The 25,134-nt window shown below is 51.4% G+C and overlaps 4 protein-coding genes and 1 non-coding gene across 7 annotated transcripts; 3 read left to right on the top strand and 2 right to left on the bottom strand.

The window, feature by feature from the left end:
- Positions 1-225: 225 nt before the first annotated feature.
- FVEG_10372 (hypothetical protein) lies at positions 226-6,028 on the top strand. 2 transcript variants are annotated; one of them, XM_018899504.1, is made up of 5 exons: positions 237-782; positions 1,205-1,610; positions 1,667-4,849; positions 4,922-5,219; positions 5,283-6,013. In XM_018899504.1, exons 1-5 carry the CDS (start codon positions 679-681, stop codon positions 5,597-5,599), a joined length of 4,308 nt encoding a protein of 1,435 aa, XP_018757574.1. In that variant the 5' UTR covers positions 237-678; the 3' UTR covers positions 5,600-6,013. The 2 variants fall into 2 exon arrangements, with proteins under 2 accessions (XP_018757573.1, XP_018757574.1); XM_018899503.1 differs by having other exon boundaries at positions 226-782; positions 1,667-5,219; positions 5,283-6,028.
- FVEG_10371 (hypothetical protein) lies at positions 5,960-12,694 on the bottom strand. Of its 2 annotated transcripts, none has more exons than XM_018899501.1 (2): positions 12,540-12,694; positions 5,960-12,488 (listed from the first exon to the last, which is right to left on the bottom strand). In XM_018899501.1, exon 2 carries the CDS (start codon positions 9,293-9,295, stop codon positions 6,200-6,202), a length of 3,096 nt encoding a protein of 1,031 aa, XP_018757571.1. In that variant the 5' UTR covers positions 9,296-12,488; positions 12,540-12,694; the 3' UTR covers positions 5,960-6,199. The 2 variants fall into 2 exon arrangements, with proteins under 2 accessions (XP_018757571.1, XP_018757572.1); XM_018899502.1 differs by lacking the exon at positions 12,540-12,694 and having other exon boundaries at positions 5,960-11,183; positions 11,233-11,256.
- Positions 12,695-14,375: 1,681 nt separating this feature from the next.
- On the top strand, positions 14,376-16,775 carry FVEG_10370 (hypothetical protein). Its single transcript, XM_018899500.1, has 2 exons — positions 14,376-15,356; positions 15,451-16,775. The coding sequence occupies exons 1-2, from the start codon at positions 14,836-14,838 to the stop codon at positions 16,625-16,627; spliced, it is 1,698 nt and encodes a 565-aa protein (XP_018757570.1). The 5' UTR covers positions 14,376-14,835; the 3' UTR covers positions 16,628-16,775.
- Positions 16,776-18,676: 1,901 nt separating this feature from the next.
- Positions 18,677-18,776, top strand: FVEG_16787. Its single transcript has one exon. It is a non-coding gene; the product is annotated as a tRNA-Leu (tRNA).
- Positions 18,777-19,078: 302 nt separating this feature from the next.
- On the bottom strand, positions 19,079-23,357 carry FVEG_10369 (elongation factor 3). The gene is made up of 2 exons (XM_018899499.1): positions 22,839-23,357; positions 19,079-22,425 (listed from the first exon to the last, which is right to left on the bottom strand). Exons 1-2 carry the CDS (start codon positions 22,988-22,990, stop codon positions 19,410-19,412), a joined length of 3,168 nt encoding a protein of 1,055 aa, XP_018757569.1. The 5' UTR covers positions 22,991-23,357; the 3' UTR covers positions 19,079-19,409.
- Positions 23,358-25,134: the final 1,777 nt, after the last annotated feature.

The raw sequence follows: 25,134 nt of genomic DNA on the forward strand, positions 1-25,134 counted from the left end.
CTCTGAGTTCTTAGAGCGGGCTGTAACACCGTACCTAACTTAGTATCAATTAACCCCACTAATCAGAAGCTGCCAGTTAGGTGGCTAGATGACAAGGACAGTGCTATTTGATGAACCCACCAGTAGGCTGTAACCTGAGGGTTAGTGTATGGCCACTTGTAAACTTTGGTACCTCACTATCTGATAAATGGTTCCCCAAAACCCTTCCACTCGATTTTTTTCCTTGCCCCGTTTAAAGGTCACTCAAACCACAGCGTTTACATCACCACCGCAACATCACACGAAACCCTCTTCTAGTCGTATCCTCGAAAAAGAAACATCAACCTACCAAAGCCTTCACGTCGCGCTCCCCCGCCGATCACAACAATTAACACTATCGTTTACGATATCGCAGACCGCATCGCCTTCCGCCTTTGTCTCTGGACTACCGCTTCAAGCAGCGTTTTGTGCTCCCGTATCCTTACATTGAACTAAAGCTTTTTGCATTACTGTTGCGCGTTCGCTCCAGCAATTTTGCCAACAAGCCTCTTTAGTCACAGTACAGCTTCTGGTCACTATCCCTCAGCTGTCACTTGCATCATCCATCCCGAATCGATCTACCATCGACATTCGCGCCCTCGACCTTGAACGACGAAGACGTTTCACACTCACTACCGTCCTTCCGAACTGCTAATCAATATGCCGACCAATCTTCCCTCGAGCTTTGCCTCGGCTGCCGCTGGCCAAAACGCCAATTCCAGGGGAGGAAGAGCTGATGGAAGAGGAGCTACTTCTGGAGACTGGTTAGTATTCACTTTGGTTCTTACTGAACTGCTTTGTTTCCTCGGTGGTTTTTCAGCGGAGACAATGGCTTTGTCGAAACCCTTCTTTGCCTTGGGTAGCTGGACCTGGTATCATGGTGGACGTTGTGCTGCATACCGTGTCCCCCAAGTGCCCCGCGTGTAGCCTGTAGTTGTGGTGTGCAATACCTTGTGTGCTGCGCAGCGCTTGGCTTGTTTGTCGCGATGGGCGCTTGAGAATCTTAGGACACCTTTTGCCCTGGCTTTAAGAAAAGCAAGTGTGCTTGTCTTGGTTTTAGTGAACCGCATGCCACTTGTGAATATCGCGAAATTGCCTGTTGCTGTTGCACGGCCCGCCACAACTTGTCATGCACTTTCCACAAACTACGTATGGTATTCACGAACAATCACTAATTATGTCTCAGGGCAAGGAGAGATGGCCGCTCTACCAATGGAACTCTTACCTTACGACGATCTTCTACAACTCCTTTGGGTCAGCCTTCTTCGCAGCCGCCGCCCTCGACGGATCACGCAGTTCAGCATCCCACCGCCGAAAGCCCTGTGTCTGCATCTCCATCGACATATGAGCTGCCACCAGCGCGGTACACTAAAGAGGATCTGTTAGAGATGTACCGTCCACAACGGTTAGCCGACGACCCGACTCGTCTATTTGCCACGGGGTGGAATCCTGGCCAGATGAATGGACATCCTCCTAGAGGTTGGGGTAAAAGCAACGACAATCATATTCCACAGGAACCTGGCGCGTGCTGGGATGATTCTGGAGATTCAACTCCAATGGGACTACAGGATATGTCGTTGGAGGAGAAGGAGGTGCGCTGCCCCCCGCACTGTCGGAGGTGCTCAAAGTTTGTGCTAACCACTAGTAGGCCTTCAATGAGATAAACTCGCCGCTTAAACCTCCGGCCCAAAACAAAGACGCCCACCAAGGTGGCGCAAATGGACGTAAAGCATCTTTATCCCAGGGCACTTCCAATACTTTCGGCGTCAGTTCACCTTCGTCAGCTACACGACCCGGGACTCGCCGACGTGAGACTATCGAATCCAATCCCTTTGGTGGAAGTGCTTTAGCATCTCCCACTGCTAATCGCTTCTCTCGTGACGATCCCTCTTACTGGCTTCAGCGCAGCAAAACTGATCTCAGAGAGGCTGAAGCCGACGAGTCCGACAGTGAGGCCGTTCTCCGTGACGTTCCTGGAAAACTCCCTCCTTTTGGTAATCTGATGCGTTCCAATACGGGCGGTATCGGGGGGGCCAATCCCATTTGGCCACCTTCCAACCAGACGACACCTGGTGTAGGAGCTTTTGGTAATTTCGCTCTGCCAACTTCGCCTGCCGTTGGTGACAAACGTGTTGGCGGTGCCGCTAGTGGGAGCAGGTTGGCTCATCTCATTCCCAAGGACAGCTCGGATAACCTTAGTGGCAAGGCAGCTGAGGGTCAAAACCCTCTCAATCAGCAGTCTTGGCGGTCTCGTCCTCGAACCGACACCGATCCATTTGGTGATGATACTCTATCTGGCAGCGCGGTTCTTGGCGGAGCTCAGGATACTGACGCTGGTGGGATGTCTCAGCAAGTAAACCGAGCAGGAACCCTAGGAACTCCAGTCAAGGGGTCTGCTGGCGAGTTCGGCATGGCAGGCCTGAATCTCAGATCACATGGTGATGAAGGCCCTGTCAGCCCCTCCGAGACTAATCCCTACCGCAGTCCTCCTGCTGACCGACAAGGTCATGATGAGATCGATACCAATGACGACAAGACTCATGGTGCAAGCCTTCACGATGGCCCTGCAAACTTCGGTTCGATCGGTCGTGGTTTTGGTGGCTACGATGGAGGTGATCGTAGTCAGACCTCGAGCGTTGGTGCCAAGGCATACCCTTCTTTGAACACTTTATCAGGTTGGCCCGCTTCTGGTAATCCTGGAATTGGCACTCCGGATCGTGAACGACCCAATCTAGGTGCTGCATTTGGTGCTTCTCTTTTTAGTCCCATGGGTGACCTCCAGTCGCCTGGACTGTCCAACCTAAACAATGTCTTTGGACCTGCCGGCACTGGTGGTCTTGGGACAGGAAGCATAGGCCGCGGCAGCAAGATGGGTTCTCTTTTCCCTCCCGCAATGCAGGCACAGATGCAGAGTCATGAGCATGATAGCCTCTCCGACTCTTTGCCCGACCTACGTCAGAGCAACCCTCTCGGCGCTATCGGCCGAACAAACTTTGGCGTACCACTTCGCGAGGGCGATAGTCCCATGCGAGCTAATCGCGGTGTGTTTGGAGCACTTTTCCCGGGTCCTGAAGCCTCCCCAGCACAAGGTATCTTTAGCACTGGGGAACCCAGTCATCCCACCACTACTGCAACTGCTCCTCAATCCCTTACCCCCGTCGGTGGTGGTCTGCCGTTTGGTGGCGGACAAGGCAGCACTGAGCCTCCTACAACTCAGGCCCAGCGCACGATGGTCATGCCAGATCGCATGAGATGGGTATACCTCGATCCTTCTGGACATGTCCAGGGTCCCTTCACAGGACTTGAGATGAATGATTGGTACAAGGCCAACTTCTTCACCCCCGACCTCCGTGTAAAGAAAGTCGAGGATCAGGAATTTGAACCCCTGGGTCAGCTCATCCGACGTATCGGAAACTCGAGAGAGCCATTCTTGGTTCCTCAGATTGGTATCCCTCATGGTCCCCCTGCCCAAGCTGGTCCTTTCTCTCCCCAGGGTAACAGTGGAGTGGTCCCTCCTCTAAGTGGTGTGTTCCCTAGCTTTGGACGCACTCTTACGGCTGAAGAACAGAACAATTTGGAAAGACGGAAGCAAGAAGAGCAGTATCTCATGGTACAGCAGCGCGAGTTTGTCATGCGAGCTCAAGCTATGTCCAAGTTCTCTCTCCCTGGCCCAATGCTCCAGCATCACTCCAGTGCGCACAGCCTGCAGAGCCAACCAAGCTTTGGTAGCATTTCGTCCCCGAACCCCATCGGAATGCCTCACCAGCAACCCATCGGTGCTATGCCACCTTCCGGAGCTTTTTTTGACGGAACTGGACCGGTCGGTAGTCAAGCAAACATGCCATCGGGTTCGGGAAACGGCGATCCCTTCAGAGATGATGACCTAAACACTCTCACAACTAACGAACGCCAGGTGATTGCTGGTCTGCAAGGCTCTGGTGCTCCACAACCTATTGGCGCCCCTGCCGCTGATGCGGCACGCGCTGGTCTTCCGGACACCGATAACTTGGAGCAAGATTCCGAGGGGTTCAAGGAGCGCTTTCAAGAGTTCAAGGCCTACCGAGCGCAGTTCGAGGCTGAACAGGCGGCTAAGGATATCGAGGGCAACGGTGAGGAATCAATTGAGGAGCCCTCCCCTACCTCTGAGGTCGCCACTGAAGAAACCCAACGGCCCATAGAGGCCCCGGCTCTAACTGGCAAGGCTGCTCGAGCTGCTCGGAAGAAGGCAGCTGAGGATGCCTTGTCTCTGACTCAACAGGTCCAGAAGACTCAGGCTGCTGCTGCCGCCGCCGCCGCTCAGCCAGTAGAGCCCGATATGCCCATGCCTTTTCCTCCCCCTGCGTCCACCGGTACTCCACTTCCGGCTCCCACAGCTCAGCGCGCTCGCTCAAACCTTCCTGAGCAGTATAATCGCTCTCAGACCGGAACTCCTGACAGCGTATCAGTCAATGCTCAGCCACCTCCCCTGGCTCCTTGGGCCAAAGACCACGGCGCTGAAGGACACAAGGGACCCAGTCTGAAGGAGATCCAGGAAGCTGAGGCACGAAAGGCCGCAAAGGCTGAAGAGGTTGCTGCTGCTCAGAGGAAGGCTATTCTTGAGCAAGAGGCTGCAGCACTCAGAGAGAAAACTGCTGCCGTTGCCAATGCTGGCCTGCCTGCTACCAGTACCTGGGGCCACGGTTCGCCCGCTCCTTCTGCCAGCCCTTGGTCCAAGCCCGGACCCTCCAAAACCACTTCTACTTCTACCCCCTCAGCTTCAGCCTCAAGCAAGAAGACTCTCGCTGAGATCCAACGTGAGGAGGAGCTTCGAAAGCAAAAGGCAAGCCAGCAGGTGAGCTCACAGGCCGGAACCCCGACTAGCGTATCAAAGAGTTATGCCAACCTCGCTGGGAAACCCGGCCAGTCTACACTCACCAATGCTGCATCTGCGGCGGCGGCCGCCGCCGCCGCTGCACCACCCCCTGGAAGTGGGTGGGCAACCGTTGGTGCCGGTGGCAAGATCAAGGCACCCGTTGGCCCCTCGTCTCAAAGCCGATCCGCCAGCGGAACAACTATCAAGCCTATGACCTCTCCTGTGAGGTCTGTTTCTAAGCCAGCTGCGTCAACTAACGGCAAAGCCGAGGGCGGCAACACTGCTATGGAAGAATTCAACAAGTGGGTGAACCGGGAGCTCTCCCGGGGCATCACTGGTGCTATTGATAGTAAGTCCCTTTGACAAGTGTAGATTGATTCCTTATTTGACTTGAACTAACCGAATCCTCTAGTTCCCACCTTCCAAGCTGCCCTCGACGTGTTGCCTCTCGACACTGGCTTGATTGCTGATGCTGTTTACTCCAACTCAACCACCATGGATGGCCGTCATTTTGCCGAGGAGTTTGTTCGCCGTAAGAAGCTCGCTGAACGTGGAGTAGTCGAAAAGCAGCCCGACAATAAGGGAGGAAACGGGGGCGGTTGGAGTGAAGTTGCCAAGAAGGGAAGCTCGACCAGTGCTGCTGCAGTTGCTACTAGTCCTCGCGATGATGCTAGCATGCAGGCCGCGGGATTCAAGGTCGTGCCAGGCCGCAAGAAGGGCAAGAAATAGACGAAATTCGCCCTTTAGTCGCGTCTTGGGGTAAAACGACGATAGCAATGGGGACTTGACCAAATCTGTGTGCATTGAATCCTGTCAGAGACTTCGCTGATTTGCTATCTCCTGAAGATGGCAATACTTTCCCTGGCTGAGATAGGTTGTTCTGCCTGGGATTGGGACAGAATGTTATGCAAGTCAAGATGTACCGCGGAACTTTGAGTCTCAAGGGCATGGGATAATGTATGATGGGGAAGAAAACAAGAAACTGTTGATGACATGGATGCTGGAGCTGGGCTGGAGAAATATCTTGTTGTTTCAGGTCTTCGACTTTCATTCGACTACAAGTCATTGCTTAGTGTGTAGGAGATTAGCTCAGCCTGATGAAGCGTTGTTGATTATCCCAAACCTCCCATGCCTGTCACCCTGTGAAGTTACAGTAATTATGAGTCTTTTGCTGTGTTTGGCGAACAATTTGCCCAGGAACACCAGAATCAAAGGACCAGTTTGAAGCCATGGCATTCCCACCCAGCCTTTTCAATACTTCATTTTACTCTTTTCTATCATGATCAACATTTGACCTAACCAGGTCTTTTTCGTACCCCAATTCTTTCTTCAGGAGGAGATTCTTAGTCCTTCCATCAAAGTCTCCAAGGTCTTCCAACCCTCACTTCCCTCCCATCTCTCCTTTCCTCGGCCCATTACACTCCTTACGGCGCTTCTTGCCTTGCCCTTCCATTTACTGCCGATGGACTCAACTGAAGGGCCCCAGTTCTCAAACACAGACACCAACTCGTCAGTTCTCTGCACAACTATAGTCCATGCACCCTCATCAACAGTCCAGTCTCGCGCTTCATCGGCTGTTGTGGCTGCTGCTCCGGGCAGAAGACCACTACCTGAGGATCCTACGGCTGCTCGCCAAGCTCGCTCTGCTGCATCAATAGCACCTGCGTAGTCCCTTCTCCAAGAGCGCAGACGAGAAACCAGGGTCCAAAGTTCAGAGCGCTGTGTGATGAGGGGGACGACTTCCTCTTCAAAGAGTCGCATCACCAATCGTTCTGGTGTGCCACGGGGAGGCTCATAGACACCCGAATCTGTAGGCTTTTCCACGGAGAGCACGGCGTCTTGAAGCAACGCTCCGAGAACATCCGCATCGAGAGCATCTTCTGACTTGCGGATTTGGATAATGTGCTTCAAAGCGAGGATCATGTCGGGAATAGCAGGTGGCTGCACACGCGAAGCCAGTGTGAGCACGTTATCCCAGATTCGCCAGTTATCATGTGCAATGGAAGCACCTCTCTTGTAGGCAGCCAGTGACTGGGCCAGGAGAGTAGCTGGCTCGCGATCTGAAGACTTAGACGCAGCGGCGAGAGCAACATCGTCCTCTTCATCCTCTGCAGGCACAGGCACAGGGGCTTCTGATATGGGAGCAGGGCTGTTCTTGGCCTCAGCAACAACCTCACAGTAAAGACTCCAGAGAGCACTTCCCAGATTACTCCAGGTTCGGGCATCTTCGCCTCCAGCTGTATCGCTTGCAGATCCAATAGAACGATTGAATGCTGAGGCGGCATCGCTGAACTGCGCAAGTCGCAAGCTGATATCTCCAAGACGGCTCCACATCTCAGGACTCAAACGGTTGACAGCTGTAGCCTTCTTGTAGGCCTCACGGGCCTTCTCCCATTCCTTCTTCTGCAGGTAGTACTCGCCGAGCGACTTTTGAGCTCTGGCATATCGGTGCTTGGAGATTTCCCACGCACGCTCATAATAGGACGGTTCGTTTTCGATGTCACCTAGGATGCAGAAGAGTCGTGGAGCGTTGGGTGGAGGAGGATCGCGCTCAGGGCCAGAGAAGTCAGCAGCCTTGAGAAGTGTAACATCCTCACCAATATCCTCATCATCAGGGTCGGAAGTTGATGCTTGGTCACCAGTACGGTGGAACAGCCTCCATCGAAGAACTCCCTTGGCTTTCGCCTCACCACCGCTGCCACGGCCATCTTCATCCTCTGACGCAGCGGCGCTGGCAAGGCAGAGTGCAACCTCAGCCCACAATCGGAGGCGCTTGAAGATCTCGAGAGCAGAAGCAAGAGAGCCGATGCCAGCCCAGGCGTAGGCCAGTTCAGACTCGAGATGCCATCGTGGAGGTGAACAGATAGCATGGATGTACTCAAGGCGTACATGAGCTGGGGCAGACTCAGAGGCCTTAGGCGCAGGCAGGAATGATGTTGGCTTGGGCTGCACAGGCGCAGAAACTTCTTCAGGGCTGGTTATTTGGATAGTAGGAGCGTCCGTTTCCGAGCTTTGCTCTTTTTCTTCGGCTTTTTGTTGGGCTTCCGCCGTGGTATCAGTGAGTACTTGGTCTGCCACAGCCTGAAGCTGAAGAACACCTCTCTCAACGGTTCGGCTGCGGTGGACCTCGATTCTGGATCGAACCAGCAATGCCTGGGTGTATATCTGCCAGTTCGTAGACTTGTCTCCGATGACTCTGACTGCGTAGGGCAGCACCTCTGCTGAAGTGAGGGTATCAATGGGTGAGAAAGCGTCCTTCAGGGTAGCCTCAGTAAGGAGAATGATCTGATCGAGAGGGGAGAGTTGAGGCTGGTCGTCGGGTGAGAGATCAGCTAGGGCAACGGGAAGAGTGGCCTTCTTATCGTTCCCGTTGGTTTCCTTTGTAAACTGAATTTCCTCGTGTAGAGTATCGTCGTTCAGTTGAAGAGCATCTGGCTTTGCTTCCTCTTCAGCATCGTCCACTCGCTGCTCAGAACCGCTCTTGGCCAAAACGACGAGCTGACTGATGCTGTTTTCTTGGAACTTGGTTCGCTTTCCAAGAGCACCTGAGAGTGCATACTCTAGACCGCTTGTTTGCGAGGCCTCCTTGATAGCTTCCTTGGCCTTGTCGTCGCGACCAAGTAGAATGTAGTTGTTGGCCGCTTCAATGAGGAACTGCACTTTATCATCGCGACTCCAGCCATCGTCACCTGATGCCCAGACCTCCTCTCCGAGAATCTTGGATCTCACGTTGCCAATTCCGTCCAGAATCTGGGAAGCCAACGTGGGCACGTCACTCCACTGGGAGCTTCGAGCAAAGTTGGATCCATGTCCAAGACTGGGCTGGGTCAGGAGCTTGTAGTGCCAGATGTTAACTCGAAGCTGTGTCCAAGCAACACTGCTCTTGATCGGCTTTTCCTCAGAAGTTATCTCCACTACATCGTTGGCGACTTGACATAGCTCCTGGGTGATGATGTGTTTTGCTAGGGCGAAGAGTTCCAGGTGAGGGATGTAGGCATATGGTGAGACGCCGTCAACCTCAAGATAGCTGAGACAAGCCTTATGGAGATGAGCGTGGCTCCTTTTCGCATCATCCGACTGTTGGCTAGCCCATGCCTTGGTAAAAAGCGTGCTTAGAGCCGCTGACTCTGGAAGAACAGGACCAGTGACGTTGACTTGAAGGAAGGCATTCAAGGCAGCAAGACCAACGGCCAGGGCTTGGGGAATATCTGTGTCTGTAGCAGGTTGGGTCTTGGAATCAGGTACGGATGTCAACCGAGTAATGAGAGCTTGTATCAGAGCCCCGGCCACCGGAGCTGGGTCCGATACGGAGCCGGAGGTAGAGTTCGGAGCGGGTTGTGACTCGGCACGGGGGTCCTTTGAGAGAATGATAGAGGCATAACGCCCGTTGCGCAAAGCGCTACCGCATTCGCTCAAACTGCCCATAGCTATTGTGTAGGTAGTTTCTCTTGAGGCTATATTTTATTCTGCCTTGGTTGACCAAAATTCGACACCAGTTGGGCGTCAACGTTATGGCGTTGAGAAGGCAGGGTTAGGTCTTGGCCCCGGCCTCGCACTGCACTGAAGATCTCTCTGCTCTTCTGATATATGAAATAGGCGAGAATAAAAGTGCAGTAATGCTCAGAGCGTACACAGACCGTAGGAGGTGTTCTGGACTTGTTCCTCCGTTGGTATAATTTTTGGTAAATGGTGATAAGAGTTGTGCCTGGTGTTTACTAATACAGCCAGTCGTAGACTTCTATTGACTTCGCCGTTTAGATTTTTTTTTTCTTTTCTCAACTTCTCCGCACCGCTCGCTGCCCCTCATCGGCCGGCCACCGAGAAACGACGGAGTTTCCCCCCCACCAAAAAGTCTCCATCCCGGCCGAAGTGTCAACGGCCTCAAATCGAAATGATCTTCTATGGCTGCATCTTTGACAGGTATATATATACACATATAGTATAGCACTATGGGTCTGATTAGTACATATGCTACATCTGATAGTAGTGCTATACTGTGTAGTGATCGACGTAGCTCTTTAGTATTACATCAAAACAAGCATGTCTAGACATAGAGACATATCAATTTGCTCCCGTGGCTGAATTGAGCCTTGGAGAAACTCAGGCCAAGAAGACTCATCTGTCTTGGACACTTCAAGAATCTGGAGAAGAAGGCTTCTCTTGTCCTAAGCTAAATCTCTTCATAAAAAGCTTACGTATCGTGTGGTGGTGGCACATATAACCTTGGTCTTTAAGGATGGATGGCACGGCTATCGAAAGATTGGCAGCTTGGCTCAAACATGCCATGGCCTCCGAGTTCTAGAAATGACTTTTTTCCTTGGCCGGTCTCATCTGGCATCATCTTGTTCAACGAGTGAAGAGATTTCACTCTACGGCTCAATCGACCCGATGGAGAGCGTCAAGAACCGATACGATATTGTCTGAATCTTGTGGATACCCTCATCAACCGTCGTCCGACATGCTCAGTAGCTTCAACAGGCTTACCAGGTTTACGGTCGAACCACGTCTTATTACAGCCAAGCGTCTTCTCGTTTCGCTACCAACGTTTAATAAGGAACGTCAGGGTCCGTTGCAGCCTACAGGGCTCCTTGTCCGTTTCCATGAGACATTCCACTTTTCAGTCCCTGATCTAGACCTTATCGATGCAATTAGACCGCAACTAGACAGAGTTGGGGAAAGCCACGCGCCTCCCTCCAAAACGTTTAGAACGGGGGTCTATTAGTAAAAAACCGTACCAATCGAAACTAATAAACAACGCAACTGTGTACGGAAAACGTCCAGCGTCAACCAAGGTTCGACAAGACCATCATTCTCCACTGCCAGTACGGTCAAAGTGGGTGCAGACTTGTCTCTGCGTCGCATAGCGCGAGGTTCGGCGTAATACCGAAGCCTATGAGAGGCCTTTTGTTTCGTCTTGCACCTCTCAATATTTGGAGAAAAGCTTATTGCTTCCTCAAAATGGAGAGATTTGCGCTTCCATCAGCGCCACTGTTGTTAGGCGCCTGACGTACAACGGTTCAGCCATGACTGAAGAAGCCGCAAACGCATCACCAAAGTCGTGCTTGGTATTCAAGCGTGAGTCTGACCGTAGCATTCTGTCAGGCAGTCAGCGCATCCAAACAACGCACTTTGTACGGCGGGCAACAAGCGGCCAAGTCCGTCCGTGTATGCCAAGGCAGCCAGAAACCACCGCCAGTTGTAATTCAATGCCAAGGATTAACAGACACAGCCTTCCACCAACTCTGAGATGCAGCCAGGCGATGGAATCAAGCAGTGGAGACTGGCGTAAATCCTAGCCGGTACATACATTGAGCTATTGAACGTTTGAGACGGTTCATTGGACACTTGTAAGACAAACGCACTGGACTTATTCCGTAAACGATGGCAACGATCGAGATGGTCCTACCAGTAGTCAACGTAGACCGGGCGCACGTATCCGTACTCCGTACTGCGCTGCAGGGCGAGAGCTGTGCGACAGACTTCATGGTAAAGTCCTACTGGGTGAGAAATTGCGCGCCAGGTGCGCCAGACGCAGTTCACAGAAAGGCATGTTGCAAGTCTCGGGCCGTAAAGCCAGCCTGAGTCGTAAAGAACAAGGGTCCGACCCATCTCACCTTCAGCTCGGTTCAGGGCACTGAACACCCAGGGCAACACGTCCTTCATGACCTCTTCCCCACGCGACAGGGGCGATACCGTTCAGTATGCTGCAGGTTCTATCATCATGATGTTGCAGTGCAGCTATGCATGTTTCCCCTTGTTCTGAATGGGGTTTGGGGATACCAAGACTCTTGCATACGGTCCGACGGTAGAGGCGTAAAAGAATAAAGAATTGGCTGGGTTCAAATCAGACTGGGCATGATATTCGCTGGAGCATAGCCAAGTGCGCTCCCGCCCAGACAAGCTTTCTCAGTTCTTCAAGTTGATGTGTATCCTTGAGTATCGCTTGTCAAAGACTCCTGCGACTGGTATTTTCTCGACCACAAGGAAAGATGGTAAGGCTGTTGACTGCTTTGACATCCTTGGGGTTACATCTCAATGTCCAGGCGCTCTTAGCTGCATCGCTCATTCCGCTCCTCAACACAGGTTCAGCGTTCGACACGTGACCGGTGAACCTCTTCAGAGTACCCGATACTATCAACATGCGGCATCCAACGTTGACATGTGCTACAGCCGCCAAGTTTGTGGCGTGCGTTGGGGTCAAGCTGATGGTGGGAAGTGAGGAAAGTTGGTGTGAGAACGGCGAATTGAGACGTCGTTGAAAGTAGGTTTTTATGTAATGATTACCCGTGACTCCAGATTCTCCAAGGTCATTCATCGTAACTACGGCCGTAATGGAGTAACGAAGTGAACTGAAATGTCAGAAAGAATTGCCGAGTCTGAGTAGAGGGTCATGAGGGGATGCTAAAACCCCAGATTCCACGCAACTGGGACTCGTTCTAGGGTAGTTTGCTGATCCCGGATGCACGAGTGACTCTGTCATTGATCTGGGGTCCAATAGATGTTGATGCCCTCTAGATTGATGGCATGAGGAAAGCATAGTGAGGCCGGTACTGGATGCCGACTACTAAGGTAGCCTGTCTTCTATAAGTTACAGTGGTGACCTTCTACCACTCACTACCTGAAGTATAGCGAAGTCAGTCAAGTACGGGACAAGGTGTGGGGGACTCGCTAGCAATGGAACGGCTGTGGCCAAATTCAGCAGGTGTATCCGTAATCGGCCTTTGTTCAGCCTGACCATGATGACGTCAGAGACCACTAGGGACATTATTCCTTTACTTTTACCTACGTGCTACCAGCAGGAGTAGCACGTGAGCAAGACAACAGTTCCTTCAACAACAAGAATAATCACAAAATCATATCAGGCTTGCGGGCTTATGCAAGACATTCATATCTAAACTCTCTCGAAACTCTACACGTCCTTTCGGTCCGTGTTGCGAGAAAATTGCGCAGTTGTTGACTTGGCTACCAATTTCCACGCATCAACATGTCTCTGCTCGGTCTGGTTGGCCATGAACTAACGGGGAGCTTATCTTTAGAGGAGACTTTATAGGGCACTGGCCACTGTAAGATAGTCCCATCCATCCGCTTCAGTGGAGGTCACCCGCTGAGGCGAGTTGTTGGAGAAGCTCCACACTGCTTTTTCAGTGGAGGCTGCCCCTCTGGCGGAATTGGCTCCAGGCAGAGCCTCCAGATCCCCCGACTTCCGTGGAGTCTCCGAAGAGGTTCAAGACATTTGATATGATTCAAGAACCGGGCAATTCTCGGGTTGCCCAGGCAGAGACCCCTTTCCAAGAGCAACACTAAAGCCGCCAAGTACCTTAGGCACAGGCACCAGCAATTATACAGTAGAGGACGGCTTATGTTACGTCTGGTGATCAGCATGTCCCAAGACCTAGGGTCCAACGTCAATCGGCAAAAAGCACCCTTATCAGCAGTGGTCCACAGTCGGGGAAGCATCCTGACAAGGATGCATGGATACCTAGGTATGGATGCGGCCAAAGTACGAGGTACATGCGAGTGGAGGAAGAAGAAGATATCTCTGATGGGGAAGATGCCACCCCTCTCCATGGGGGTGGAGACCTGAAGTGCCAAGTGCCAAGTACCACGGCCCCGAGCAGTACATCCATCCTCCAAAGACGCAAAATCACCCGACAAGCTCTCTTGAGTCTAGCTAGTCTAACCGCACAAAGTTTGGACCATCAGACCAGGCTCTGACCAACATCGTCATGAAATATATCACCTTTTGCCCTGGATTGCATGTTTGGAAGTGGAACTGTGCTAAGATGAACCAAGGAACACGTCCAGCAAGATAATTGCGAATAAAGGGAGGGCAGTGCTTCTATGCCATGGTAACACCAAGTGGAGAGAGCTGAAAGGTGCTTGAATTAGTTAGAGAGAGAGAGAGAGAGAGAGAGAGAGAGAGAGAGAGAGAGAGAGAGAGAGACTGAGCCCTCAACGAGAGATGTACGGAACACCAGAACCTCGTGGCTCGCTAAATGGGCAAAAGACGTGTAGATGAACCATTCCTTTGGGTCCTACCACCACACGCACAATAACGAATGGTCAGCAGAGGGGACGCCGAATACGACACATCGCGCAGCCTGATCGATACCATGTCGAGTCTGTGGCCGCATCGAAATTCAGTAGGTAGCTAGCTATGTATGCATTCTGCTCTGAGAAAACTGCGCAGCACAAACAATTCAACGCAGTTTCTCTAAGGTAAAAGCAACAAAAATCGAAACTACACTCTGGCATTGAGCCGGGATTGGTTGGTTGACTCGACCGGGCGTAAAGTAGGAATAACCCTTGCCACCAAGTTCGCTACATGCAAGCGAGGTACTTAATATGCCTCACGCAAGGGTGTAAATACTTGGAACTGAGGTAGCCAGAAGCAGTTGGCCTCGAGAAATGGGTTTGACTTTGCTTCTCCACTCCTCCTTCAGCTAATCCTGGTTCGGACTGGCCGCCATCATCCCGCTGCGCTGCAGTCAATACATGCTTGCTTGCTTGCTTGCTTGCTTGCTTGTTTGCTTGGCCTCCAACAGTTCGACTTGACTCGACTCGAGCGAGTTCAGCGGAAAGCCCCAGGATTTAGTTACCTGCATTAAACGCACGCAGTAAGAAAAGCACAAGGACAAGGACAAGGACAAGGGCCGATGGGTTGGGGTCGATCGAAGCTCTCCTCTCCCTCCCCTCCCCCCCATGTCAGATTTTACTTATTAACTTCAACGCCCACTCCTCCAAGATACAACCTTCTTCTCCCCTCTCAACTTGTGTTTTTACACTTTCAACACTTTTCTATACCAGTGTTTCACACGGTATATTTCAATTCGCCTTTGTCTGCTTGCTTCATTGTTTCGCAGACTCTTGCTCGATTGAGCTTTCCCTCCTTCGACCTTGTTCGCAAGAATATATCGATAGACCGAAACCAACCAAGCCTGCACAGGTGACTGACATCTCTCAAGATGGCTTCCGACGAGGAGAAGAACTCCAACAACTACATCAGCAATGCTGGCTCTACCGATAAGTACCTGGCCGACAACGGCGACGTTGCGGCCGGCCACACCATGGACAACGCTGATGGTCTGCACCGTCTCCTCAACAACAGACAGATCCAGCTCGTTGCCATTGGTGGCTCCATTGGTACTGCTCTCTTCGTGAGTATCGGTGGTGGTCTCGCTCAGGGTGGTCCCCTCGGTTTGTTCCTCGCCTACACAATCTACTCTGGTATCCTCGCATGTGTGAACAATGGTGTCGCCGAGATGAGCACATACATGCCTGTTTCTGGTGGCTTTATCCGTCTTGCCGGTCATTGGGCCGACGACGCTCTTGGTTTTATGGCTGGTTGGAACTTCTTCCTCTACGAAGGTCTTCTGATTCCATTCGAAATTACCGCCATCAACCTTGTCCTCTCTTACTGGAGCTCTGATATCACAAACCCTGGCCCTACAGCTGGCATCTGTATTGGTGTCATCATACTATACGCGTAAGTACATTCAGCTGGGTGCGGACATGGGGATAGTTTCTCGTCTCTGCTCCCTTGATAGAGTTTACATGCTAACGGCGTTTGTGTATTTTAGTCTTTTGAACATCTTGGCTGTCAAGGCCTACGGTGAAGCCGAATTTTGGCTTTCGGGCGGCAAGGTTATCCTGATTCTTATGCTCTTCAGTTTCACTTTCGTCACAATGGTTGGCGGCAACCCTCAAGGCGATGCCTACGGATTCCGCTACTGGAATAACCCAGGTGCTTTCTCGGATGTCAACGGTAACTCTCCTCTTGGTCGGTTCGAGGGCTTCCTTGGTGCCCTTTGGAGTGCCAGCTTTACTGTTGTCGGTCCCGAATACATCTCGATGGTCGCTGCCGAAGCCAAGCGACCCAGTGTCTACATCAAGGCTGCCTTCAAGACGGTTTACTACCGATTTTGCTTTTTCTTCATCATGGGCTCCCTCGCTGTCGGCATTGTTGTCCCCTACAACTATCCTCAGCTCGTCAGGATCTTCGTCACTGGCGAGGAGGGAAGCGGCACCGCTGCTGCTTCGCCCTATGTCATGGCTATGGACATCCTCAAGGTCGACGTGCTTCCCCACATTGTCAATGCGCTCCTCCTTACATCTATCTTCTCGGCCGGTAACACCTACACCTACTGTGCCACTCGATCACTGTATGGTCTTGCCCTTGAGGGTCGCGCTCCCCGATTCCTGCGAAAGACGACCGCTTCCGGTGTTCCCATCTGGTGCTTCTGCGTCGTCATGTTGTTCCCCATGCTCTCGTTCCTCCAGTGCAGCAGTGGCTCTGCTGAGGTTCTCAACTGGCTCATTGCCCTGATGACAGCCGGTGGTCTTATCAACTACCTTGTCATGGGACTCACATTCCTCAACTACTACCGCGCCTGCAAGGCTCAGGGAATTGACCGAAGCAAGATGCCGTACTACGGCCGCTTCCAGCCCTGGTGTGCCATCATTGGTCTGGTCTTCCAGTTCCTCGTTGTCATGTGCTACGGCTACAAGTCGTTCAAGCCCTGGGATGTCGAGAGCTTCTTCAAGAACTACACCATGCAAATCGTCGCCCCTTGTCTTTTCATCTTCTGGAAGCTCTACAAGAAGACTCGCTGGCTCCGTCCCCATGAGGTTGACATTGCCTGGGAGCGACCTATCATTGACGCTTACGAGAACTCGATCACAACACCCCCTACTGGCTTCTGGCAGGAGATGGGAATGCTCGTTGGCATCAAGGGCAAGGTGTATTCGGATGAGTAGAGGATTCCACTGTTTACTGTATGCGAAATGAATAAGAGACGACTGCCGGTGCAATCTACGAGTTCATAGAAGATGAGATTTTTCTGTACATATTATGTAGTTTGCTGAAAATATACCCAAGGCATAGCTATGTTTTCTTCTGGATTAATTCGTTGTCCCATTCTGATGCCAGAGTGACTAAAGTAAGATGAAGAATCCCAACCTAGGATGAGACTTGTCGAAGGGCATCATCCCTATCTTGGTAAGTTTGTTAGCTACGGAAAATAGGAGCCAGTAACTTTATTTGCTCCGAACAGTGGGAGCAGGTCTAGCCTAGAGTTACCGTGCTCAAAAATTCATTGCTATCTCGCCAAGATCTACTCCGTAGGTCGAGCGGTATATTGATAGGGCTTACTGGACTGAATATCTCGCCTATCTCTCTAGTCTACGACAGAGTTTCTGAATGATCATGTCTCAGCACTGGTGACGTAAAGTCCAAACAGCTCAATGATGCTGCGCCGCCGTGATATGTTCGATCTCGCGCATCAAGGTTGGCAGTCTCTACAGGGAACGGCCAATAGATTCCAACTGCCGATCACGAGATCGGCAATACAAACCATCTCAAATGCGTCTCCCCTGTCTGCTAATTGAGTGTTTCGTAAACTTGCTAGGTCTCTTTAAGGATTCCTTAGCTCGTGGCTCAGAAGGCGGGGGAGCCGCCCATGTAGATCGCGCAGGAGGCCGATGCACAAAGGGGGCAAAGGTGACGGGGAAGACTCAAGAGGGAGGGGGAGTGAGGTTTGACCTAACTCGGCGAGTTTCTAGAAGGGGGCGTGAGAGAAGCCCAGGTTGGAGTACTCAGTACAGTACTGTAGTTTGGTATGGGTGTTGATAAGCAGGGATGGGCATGATAAGGTTTTTGGGGTTGATAGGTTGAGCAGCTGTCAGTGGTATAGATTCTTAAGTACTGATAGTCACGGACCAGGCACGGAGTATGAAGCCGTGAAACCGTCTTTCTGTTACGGTGTTGGAAATAGTGTAGACGGAGTTGGATATCTGTTTTGGTGTTTTGCAGGGTCATTTAGGTGTTCTTGGTATGTAGGGATCGGTTTCTTTAAGCTATCTCCATTTATCCGCGGAAACGCCGTCTGCAAGTATAGTACCAGGGTTGAATACATCCATCCACGCTCAAGCCTTTGAATGTTGGGGTACAGTGTCAAGTTGAAGTAGCTGAAAATTGGTTGGAGATGGACGGGCCGGGAGGCACGGCAGTAGTGGGTCTTTCGGCGCCGGGGACTCGGGATGGCTTGACCGGGAGCTGAAAGTTTAATCGTACGTTGATAGGAATGGCCAAGAAGGGCAGGAGATAGAAGTTGTACTCATACGATGATGTGTACATACCTCCATGGGAGTGGATTTATACATATATATGTAAATGCCCAATGGAGTGGAGGAGTCTTTGATGTTAGGACCACATGGTGAACCTAGAGTTTGGCATGGAGGACGAAATGCATGATGCTAAGAGACTGGGCGTAGCGAAGTCTGAAGACCGAGTTTTGGTCACAAGGGTAGCGATATAACCTATGCTTTGATAATACACTTGAAAAGGTACGGTGAGGTTGAACACGCAAGGAACATGTTCTGGGGATGAGCTTGCCGAGTTTTGTCTCTATGGTACACAGTACTACTACCCAGTAACTACGTCTTGTGTCTATCTGATTCCACTACTGTGAACCAGGTATCAAATTGTGTTTAAACTCACATACACGGAGTCTAGAGTACATTTCGGACAGCCAACGGGATAGCACCTCATTGTGCATTGCCGCTGTTTCTTGAAAATATTTAATATGATAACTACGAGAAATAACTCCTGGTTCATCAGAATCTTCGAGACATACCAGGGTCAAGAGGAGTTGTCTTTGAACCCAAATGACGCTCCATACTGGACCAAGGCCTCCAAGGTCCCTGGCTGAGTGCTTCAGGCAGAACAGATCGGTATACAGTATCACTGGCACCAACTGCTAGGTGAGCTAAGCAAAATTACCGCAGCATCCTATATCAAGCAGATTCGGTGAGATGGCCGAGTTGGTTATGGCGCCAGGTTAAGGTTAACCTTAACACCAATTTCCTGGTGGAGCAATCCTCCTGGGTTCGAGTCCCAGTCTCATCAGCTATTTCTTTTTGCATTTCTGGTCAGCTTCTGCAACTGTGCTACCCAGTTTGTTGATTCCTTTTTGTTCATCTTGCATCTGTTGTAAAGACACGAGTTGCTGAGATTCCACTACAATCATAGATTGCCAACACAGCGCACCATGACATATGCGTAGAACACAGTAAGTGGAAAGGGCTTCGAGAAAGACAGTGATGTTTATGTTGATGTCAACCAGCAATACACACTCATCGATGTGTTTGAATTGTGTTATCTGCCATGATATTCAATCAACATCATGCACGTACTCGTCACTCTTCACAGTTCGCAACAGCATTCACATTTGGTCAAAACACAGATTGATCGTAATCAAGTCTATTTGGCTCTAACTAGTTGCCAATCTCCAACCCACCAAGTCGAGGGCTCAACACAGTTGGGATCCTCCAATCCCCCGTGTCATTTCCTCGTTCCTCCATGGCGGTAGTCTAACAAAGCTTTCCGTCTATCGGGAAGCCAAAAGTGCAGTCATCCATTACCAAAGACGCACCCGTAACTTTTTTTTGATCAACGCATGACAAAGGAAAATGGTATGTAGTCATCAAGAGAAGTCGTCACAAGACATGGTAGAGTAAAGGTGTCGCGGAATATATGCGTTTACAGATCATCCTCGTCACTGAACACCTCCTCACCACGCTTTCGGCGGGCCATACGCTCCTTCTTCTTCTTTCGTGCCTCAGAAGAGCTCAGCTTGACCTTCTTCTTGGTGGTGACAATCTTGTTACCCATGGCATCGAACTTCTCCTCCTCATCACCATCGTCAGCCTTGAGACGAGGACCAGAACCCTGGCCCTGGACCCAGTTGTGGCCGGAAGGTGTCATCTTGCCGTCCATGACAGCCCAGACTTCCTCAGTCAAGTCCTTGGTGAACTCGGCAGAGTGAGTAATGATGATGACACCACCCTCGAACTTCTTCAGGGCCTTGGACAGGGCACCGAGAGAGTCACGATCGAGATAGTTGGTAGGCTCGTCAAGGACAATAAGATGAGGTCGCTGCCAAGAGCAAGCGGCAAGGACAGTCTTGACACGCTGACCACCAGACAGACCACGCATGCGAGAGTGAGAAACAAGCTCAGCATCGAGACCGAAGTTGGCGCAGTGAGACTCAATCTCCTTTCGGACCAGAGGTCGGAACTGACCAGAGGCAAGAGCCTCCTTCATATCGACATCAGCAACCATCTTCTGGTGAGAAGCCAGAAGCTCGTTTCGGGGCAACCAGGCGTTGTCAGCAGTCATCATGGGAGTCCATCGCTCGTTCTTCATGCCAACGTTCTCACCAAGAGCGAACGAACACTCGTACTCGTAAGAGTTCTTGAACTTTCTTCGGCTGTTGATGCCGATAACACGACGCTGAGAGCCCTCAATGCGGAAGATCTTGTCCATGGCCTTCTCGTCGGCCTCGGTGATGACCTTGTTGGCACGGTCCATGGTCTCACGATCCTCACCAGTCTGGAATCGCCATTGAATGTACTCTGAAGGAGTCTTGTCGAGATGGTTATCGATGTGAGCGAAAGCATGCTGCTTGATGTAGGCGATACGGATGTTCTCGTGCTGGTAGATCTCACCCTGAGTGGGAATGAGCTCACCAGTGAGCACATTGATCAGAGTAGACTTGCCAGCACCGTTGGGACCGATGACGGCAATACGGGAGCCCAGAGAGCACTGGAAGGAGATATCCTGGATCTGAGGCTTGGAGGTACCAGGGTACTGGAAGGACATGTTGGTGGCACGGAGAATGGCCTTGGCCTTGGTCTTGACACCCTCGAGGAAACCGGGCTCAGGGAAAGTGAACTCCATCTCGGATTCACCAAGCTCGTAGTAAGACTTGGCAGAGGGGTTGCGGGCGACGAAGGCAGCCAGGTTACCCTTGTAGCGCTTGAGCTTGAAGCGCTCGTAGTGGACGATGTGCTGGCAGACGTTGTCGAGGAAACCAGAGTCGTGAGAGACGATGATGGAAGTGCAAGGAGAGTTGATGAGGTACTCCTCGAGCCACTTAACGTTCTTCACATCCAAATGGTTGGTAGGCTCGTCAAGAAGCAGAATATCGGGAGCCTCGAAGACGGCACGGCACAGAGCGAGCTTCATCTTCCAACCACCAGAAAGGGCGCTGATCTCACCCTTGATCATCTGCTCAGTGAAGCCGAACTCGATGAGCTGCTTCTCGACATCAGCCTGGGTGGTGGTGACACCAGCCTCCTCGAGCTTCTTCATGGTCCAGTCAATGGTGGTCATCTCAGTATCAGCGGAGTCAAGGTCGTGCTCGACGAAGACAGTCTTGACCTCGCTCTGCTTAGGGAAACCCTCAACCTGCTCGTTGTTGATGGCGCGCATGAGAGTGGACTTTCCGGAACCGTTGGGACCGCAAAGACCGTAACGCTGACCACGCTTGAGGCGGAGATGAGTCTGGTTGAGAAGAATCTTGGCACCGTAGGCAAGAGAGAAGGTACAGTTGCAAAGATCCTCACCCTCCTCCTCATCCTCCTCGGCCTCGGCCTCGGCGACGGCACCGGGAAGAGCAGTCTTGCGGATGGCCTCGACGAGAGACTCAGAGTTGTCAATGCCAGCAATGACAGAGACGTAGGCCTTGAGGTTGTCGACCCAGATCATGGACTCGGTCTCCTTCTCGTCAACAAGCTGACCAGCGATAGCAGCGATGTACTCAGCAACGGGGCCCATCTTCTCAACGTAGTTGGCGAACTTGGGGGAGAGGGCGGCCTTGACCTTGGGGAGGATGACATTGATGGCACCGTCGTGACGAGCCTCAGGGATGACACCGTCTTTGATGTTACCGACACGGGTGAGAGTGTCAAGAGCCTGCTTGGTCTTGTCACGAGCCTCGGGGTCAGCCAAGTTCTCGTAGTTCTTCTGGAGACCTGGCATCATCTTAGGCAAGAAAGGAGCAACGATGTTGGGGTCGTCGACGAGCTTGCACATGTTGTCAACAATGACAGCGGACTTTCGCTTGATAGCGGTGTCACGCTCAGCCAGACCACGATCCAGAAGGGGAACCATGAGGGCAAGAGTGGGCTCCTGGACCTCAGTGACGAAAGTGGTGGCACCGAGCAAGTGAACGGTCTCGGGAACGTTCTCAGGCTTGGCGATGCACTTGATGAGCTCGGGAATGAAGCGCTCAATATCCTTGTTGACAATCAGCTGGCAAAGCTGCTCCATGGTCTTGTAGGCACGCTCCTTGACCTCCTTCTTGGTGTCCCACATGGACTCGGAGATGACGGGAATGAGCTCAGGGACACGGTAGGCGAGCTGGGCAGGAGAGCTCTTGACGAGAGCCTCGACGAAGTCGAGAGCAGCCATCTTCTCAGGCCACTTCTGGGCGGTTCGGATAGACTCCATGACGTAAGGAAGAGCAGCCTTGACAGCGTTGGCGTTGATGCCGCCAGCGATGGCGAGAACGGCGCTCTGAGCAGCATTCTTGACAGCGGTGATCTTGTCGCCAACGGCGGCAAGAACACTGGGGAGGAGGACGACGAGGTAGGGCTCGACGGAAGCGGAGACCTCGGAGTGAGAAGCAATAGCCTCAATGGCGACGCAAGCCTTCTCACGGGCGACGGCGTCCTTCTTGTTGGCGAGCTGCTTCTTCAGGCCCTCGATGACACTGTAGACAAAAATGGTTAGCACGTGAAAGATCGACCAAGAATTTTTTCTGTGGATGCTGTTCGCTGGAGGGGTCAACCAAAAAATGGGCCTAGCGCGAAATCGCCCTTGGCCCAAACCTGGCGGGGTAGGATTGGGCGCCCAATCGGTGGAGGGGCAAATGAGAGGAAGAAAAAGTTCTGCAACTCGTTTTGTCCGACGCAAGATACCGTCCACTCAAGCCGCTTCCCAGTTCCTCGTCTCACATGCATGGGACACATCAGCTCGGATGCTGACCTCCCCAAAAATGAGGCGAAGACCGAGGGCAGCAGGAATGGAAAGCGTCTAGTGTAGACTAAACACTAGCCTTGAGGCGCCCAGTAACATTCAAAGGGAAAAGCCGAATCATGGCATCGCAAAAAAGGCTAGACTTACTTATCAGGGACGACCTGGTCGCCGATGCGGCCGTTGATGAAAGAGGCCAGCTCGTTGGAGGACTCCTTGATATCAGCGGACTCCTTGGACACGGTGAGCTTCTGGAAAAGCTCGTCCAAGACCTTGATCGACTGCTGGTTCTCGGTAGGCATGATGTCGATGTATAGGGATTTTCTTTTTTTGATGGGGTATAAGAAAAGAGAAGAGGTCGTCGAGGTTACAGAGATCGATGGAGGAGTCGACTCTGAATTATTCGGCGATGATGGGAAATTCCTCTTGAATGAGGGAGCGGTGTTCGTTCAATGGAGGTAAGTCCGAAGAACAAACTAGAACGCGAGTAAAGAAAGTAAGAGAGGTTCGTCTGGAGGAGGACGACCGGAGATCGATGGAGGAGGAAGAAAGAGAATGGGAGTGAGAGGATGGAGGGAGGGAGATGGAGTGTTAAAAAGAAGAGAGGGGCCAATTTTTTATGCGCTCACAAATTTTTTCCAACATAGTTTGCCTCTGGGCACCAAAATTTTCAGAAAAACCACTGGGTTACCCCTCCTGCCCCTCCATTTTTCTAACTCGTCTGCGGCGGCGACTCAGCTTATCGGTTTTATCAGCGTGGGGGCTAAGCCCAATACAGTAAGTGGATGAGGGCGGTGTAGAGTTTTTGTCTCGAAATGCACTGGGAGGCATCTCCGACGCTACCTCTAGTGGGTTCTCTACTGCTGTAGGTATGAACGGAGGAGGCAAATGTGTCAAGATGCACGAGAACCAGTTTATTATCTTGATATGGCTATTGCCTACAGTGACTTCTTCCTAGAGCTTGAATCCAGACGTCTGCTTCTGGTATTACAAGGCCACAACGTAGCAGTTGGGGCCTGATTCTGGTTCCAGTAGTGGATTTTGTCGGATCATCGCTGTTATCAAAGCTTCACTACTACCTACAATGCTCCAATATTGTTGCCCACCTGAGCTATCCACTTCCCGCCGTCTCCCTGACGACCTAGCAGGAAATTAGCATTTGCCAGTAGAAGTTGAAAGAATAAATTTAAATTGAGGTTTCAAAGTTCCTCACGAGTAATGAGACAAATAGCCAGCCTACCGGTTCGGTTGTGGCCCGGCTCTTGCGAACACTGGTGATTACCTAGGTGGCCACGTATCAAGGTAGCCAGGCCATCTCCAAAGCAGCATCAATTACCCAATTTTATTTCGCCCTCATCACAAATCGATGGATCTTATTAAGTTCTGTGGCGAGTGACGAAAGAGATTCTGTTCGTCCCGTGGCCCGTGTTTTTATTCCCGTAATCGTACTCCATACTTCAGCCTTGAAACCTAGGAAGCATCTTGACTCGCTCCTCTACCTTATTCCTTATTCAGTACATCCGTCGAACCATTAGGCTGAGATCTCTTATCGAGTCAGTTTCGGAACTCACAAACCTAGTATCCCTATCTTAAAAAGTTCCGCAAAGCTTCAATCTTATGTCTTTGAGGCAACGCAAGGTTATACAACTCTTTTGGCTAGATTCCGGATCTTTCTCTCACCCGATCGGATCGTAATAGCAATAGAGTACCACCAGATTGAGCTCAGACTACTCGTGAATGTCAGTAGCGAAACGGTTATGTAACGAAAGTGAGAAGAATTCGGTATGCATGCAGTTTGTCACATATTCTTGGTGAGCATGGAGATAGACGGCTCGTCAATACATATATCCTGATCCATCCTAGTCTACAATACATCTTAACTTTATAAGCCTTTTACATTGCATATACCCAACAGATGCCTCGGGCTTGATTGAGCTACAGAGACCGAGGTAATCGATTTGTTATCTCCTCTTTGTGACTGCAAAATACCAACAACACCTAATTGCACCGCTCCGTGTGACCTTAGATCGTTGCAGTAAAGCTTTCGCCCAACAAACGACGGCCACGCCGAGTCCAAATCCATATGTGCACCCTAGTCTCCTTTGGGTTTCTGCCCCTCGACCCTTGGTAGTTGATGATGGTTGGTGGGACCGGCTTTAAACACAAGATGCTGCCTTTCCCAGCCTTTCTCTCCGCCACGTTGCTACGACACTTATTCTAGTGGCTGTTGCCTTTCTAGCCAGAGACACAAAGAAAACATGCACATGGGGATGAATTATTCTCAAAGGATCGTGGAACAAAGAAAGATAAAAGATACCTACTTGGGCCGTGCCTTAGAGGATACCTAGGAACCACGGGGGTTTCACATCCAAGCTTCACCAAGTATGTACAGGACACAGGATCGATATCGTGGGGCCCCAGGACCCCAGATTATGCCCCCACAACT

Source organism: Fusarium verticillioides, chromosome 9, assembly GCF_000149555.1.
Source record: "Fusarium verticillioides 7600 chromosome 9, whole genome shotgun sequence".
In the NCBI taxonomy this organism is placed as follows: Eukaryota; Fungi; Ascomycota; class Sordariomycetes; order Hypocreales; family Nectriaceae; genus Fusarium; species Fusarium verticillioides.

Bases quoted from the DNA above. Each gene is read 5' to 3' on its own strand.
- FVEG_10370 (XM_018899500.1), top strand. From the start codon at position 14,836: ATGGCTTCCGACGAGGAGAAGAACTCCAACAACTACATCAGCAATGCT. The intron at 15,357-15,450 runs GTAAGTACATTC...TGTGTATTTTAG, and splicing joins GGTGTCATCATACTATACGC to TCTTTTGAACATCTTGGCTG.
- FVEG_10369 (XM_018899499.1), bottom strand. From the start codon at position 22,990: ATGCCTACCGAGAACCAGCAGTCGATCAAGGTCTTGGACGAGCTTTTC. The intron at 22,426-22,838 runs GTAAGTCTAGCC...TTTTGTCTACAG, and splicing joins GACCAGGTCGTCCCTGATAA to TGTCATCGAGGGCCTGAAGA.
- FVEG_10371 (XM_018899501.1), bottom strand. From the start codon at position 9,295: ATGGGCAGTTTGAGCGAATGCGGTAGCGCTTTGCGCAACGGGCGTTAT.
- FVEG_10372 (XM_018899503.1), top strand. From the start codon at position 679: ATGCCGACCAATCTTCCCTCGAGCTTTGCCTCGGCTGCCGCTGGCCAA. The intron at 1,611-1,666 runs GTGCGCTGCCCC...AACCACTAGTAG, and splicing joins TGTCGTTGGAGGAGAAGGAG to GCCTTCAATGAGATAAACTC. The intron at 5,220-5,282 runs GTAAGTCCCTTT...CGAATCCTCTAG, and splicing joins CATCACTGGTGCTATTGATA to TTCCCACCTTCCAAGCTGCC.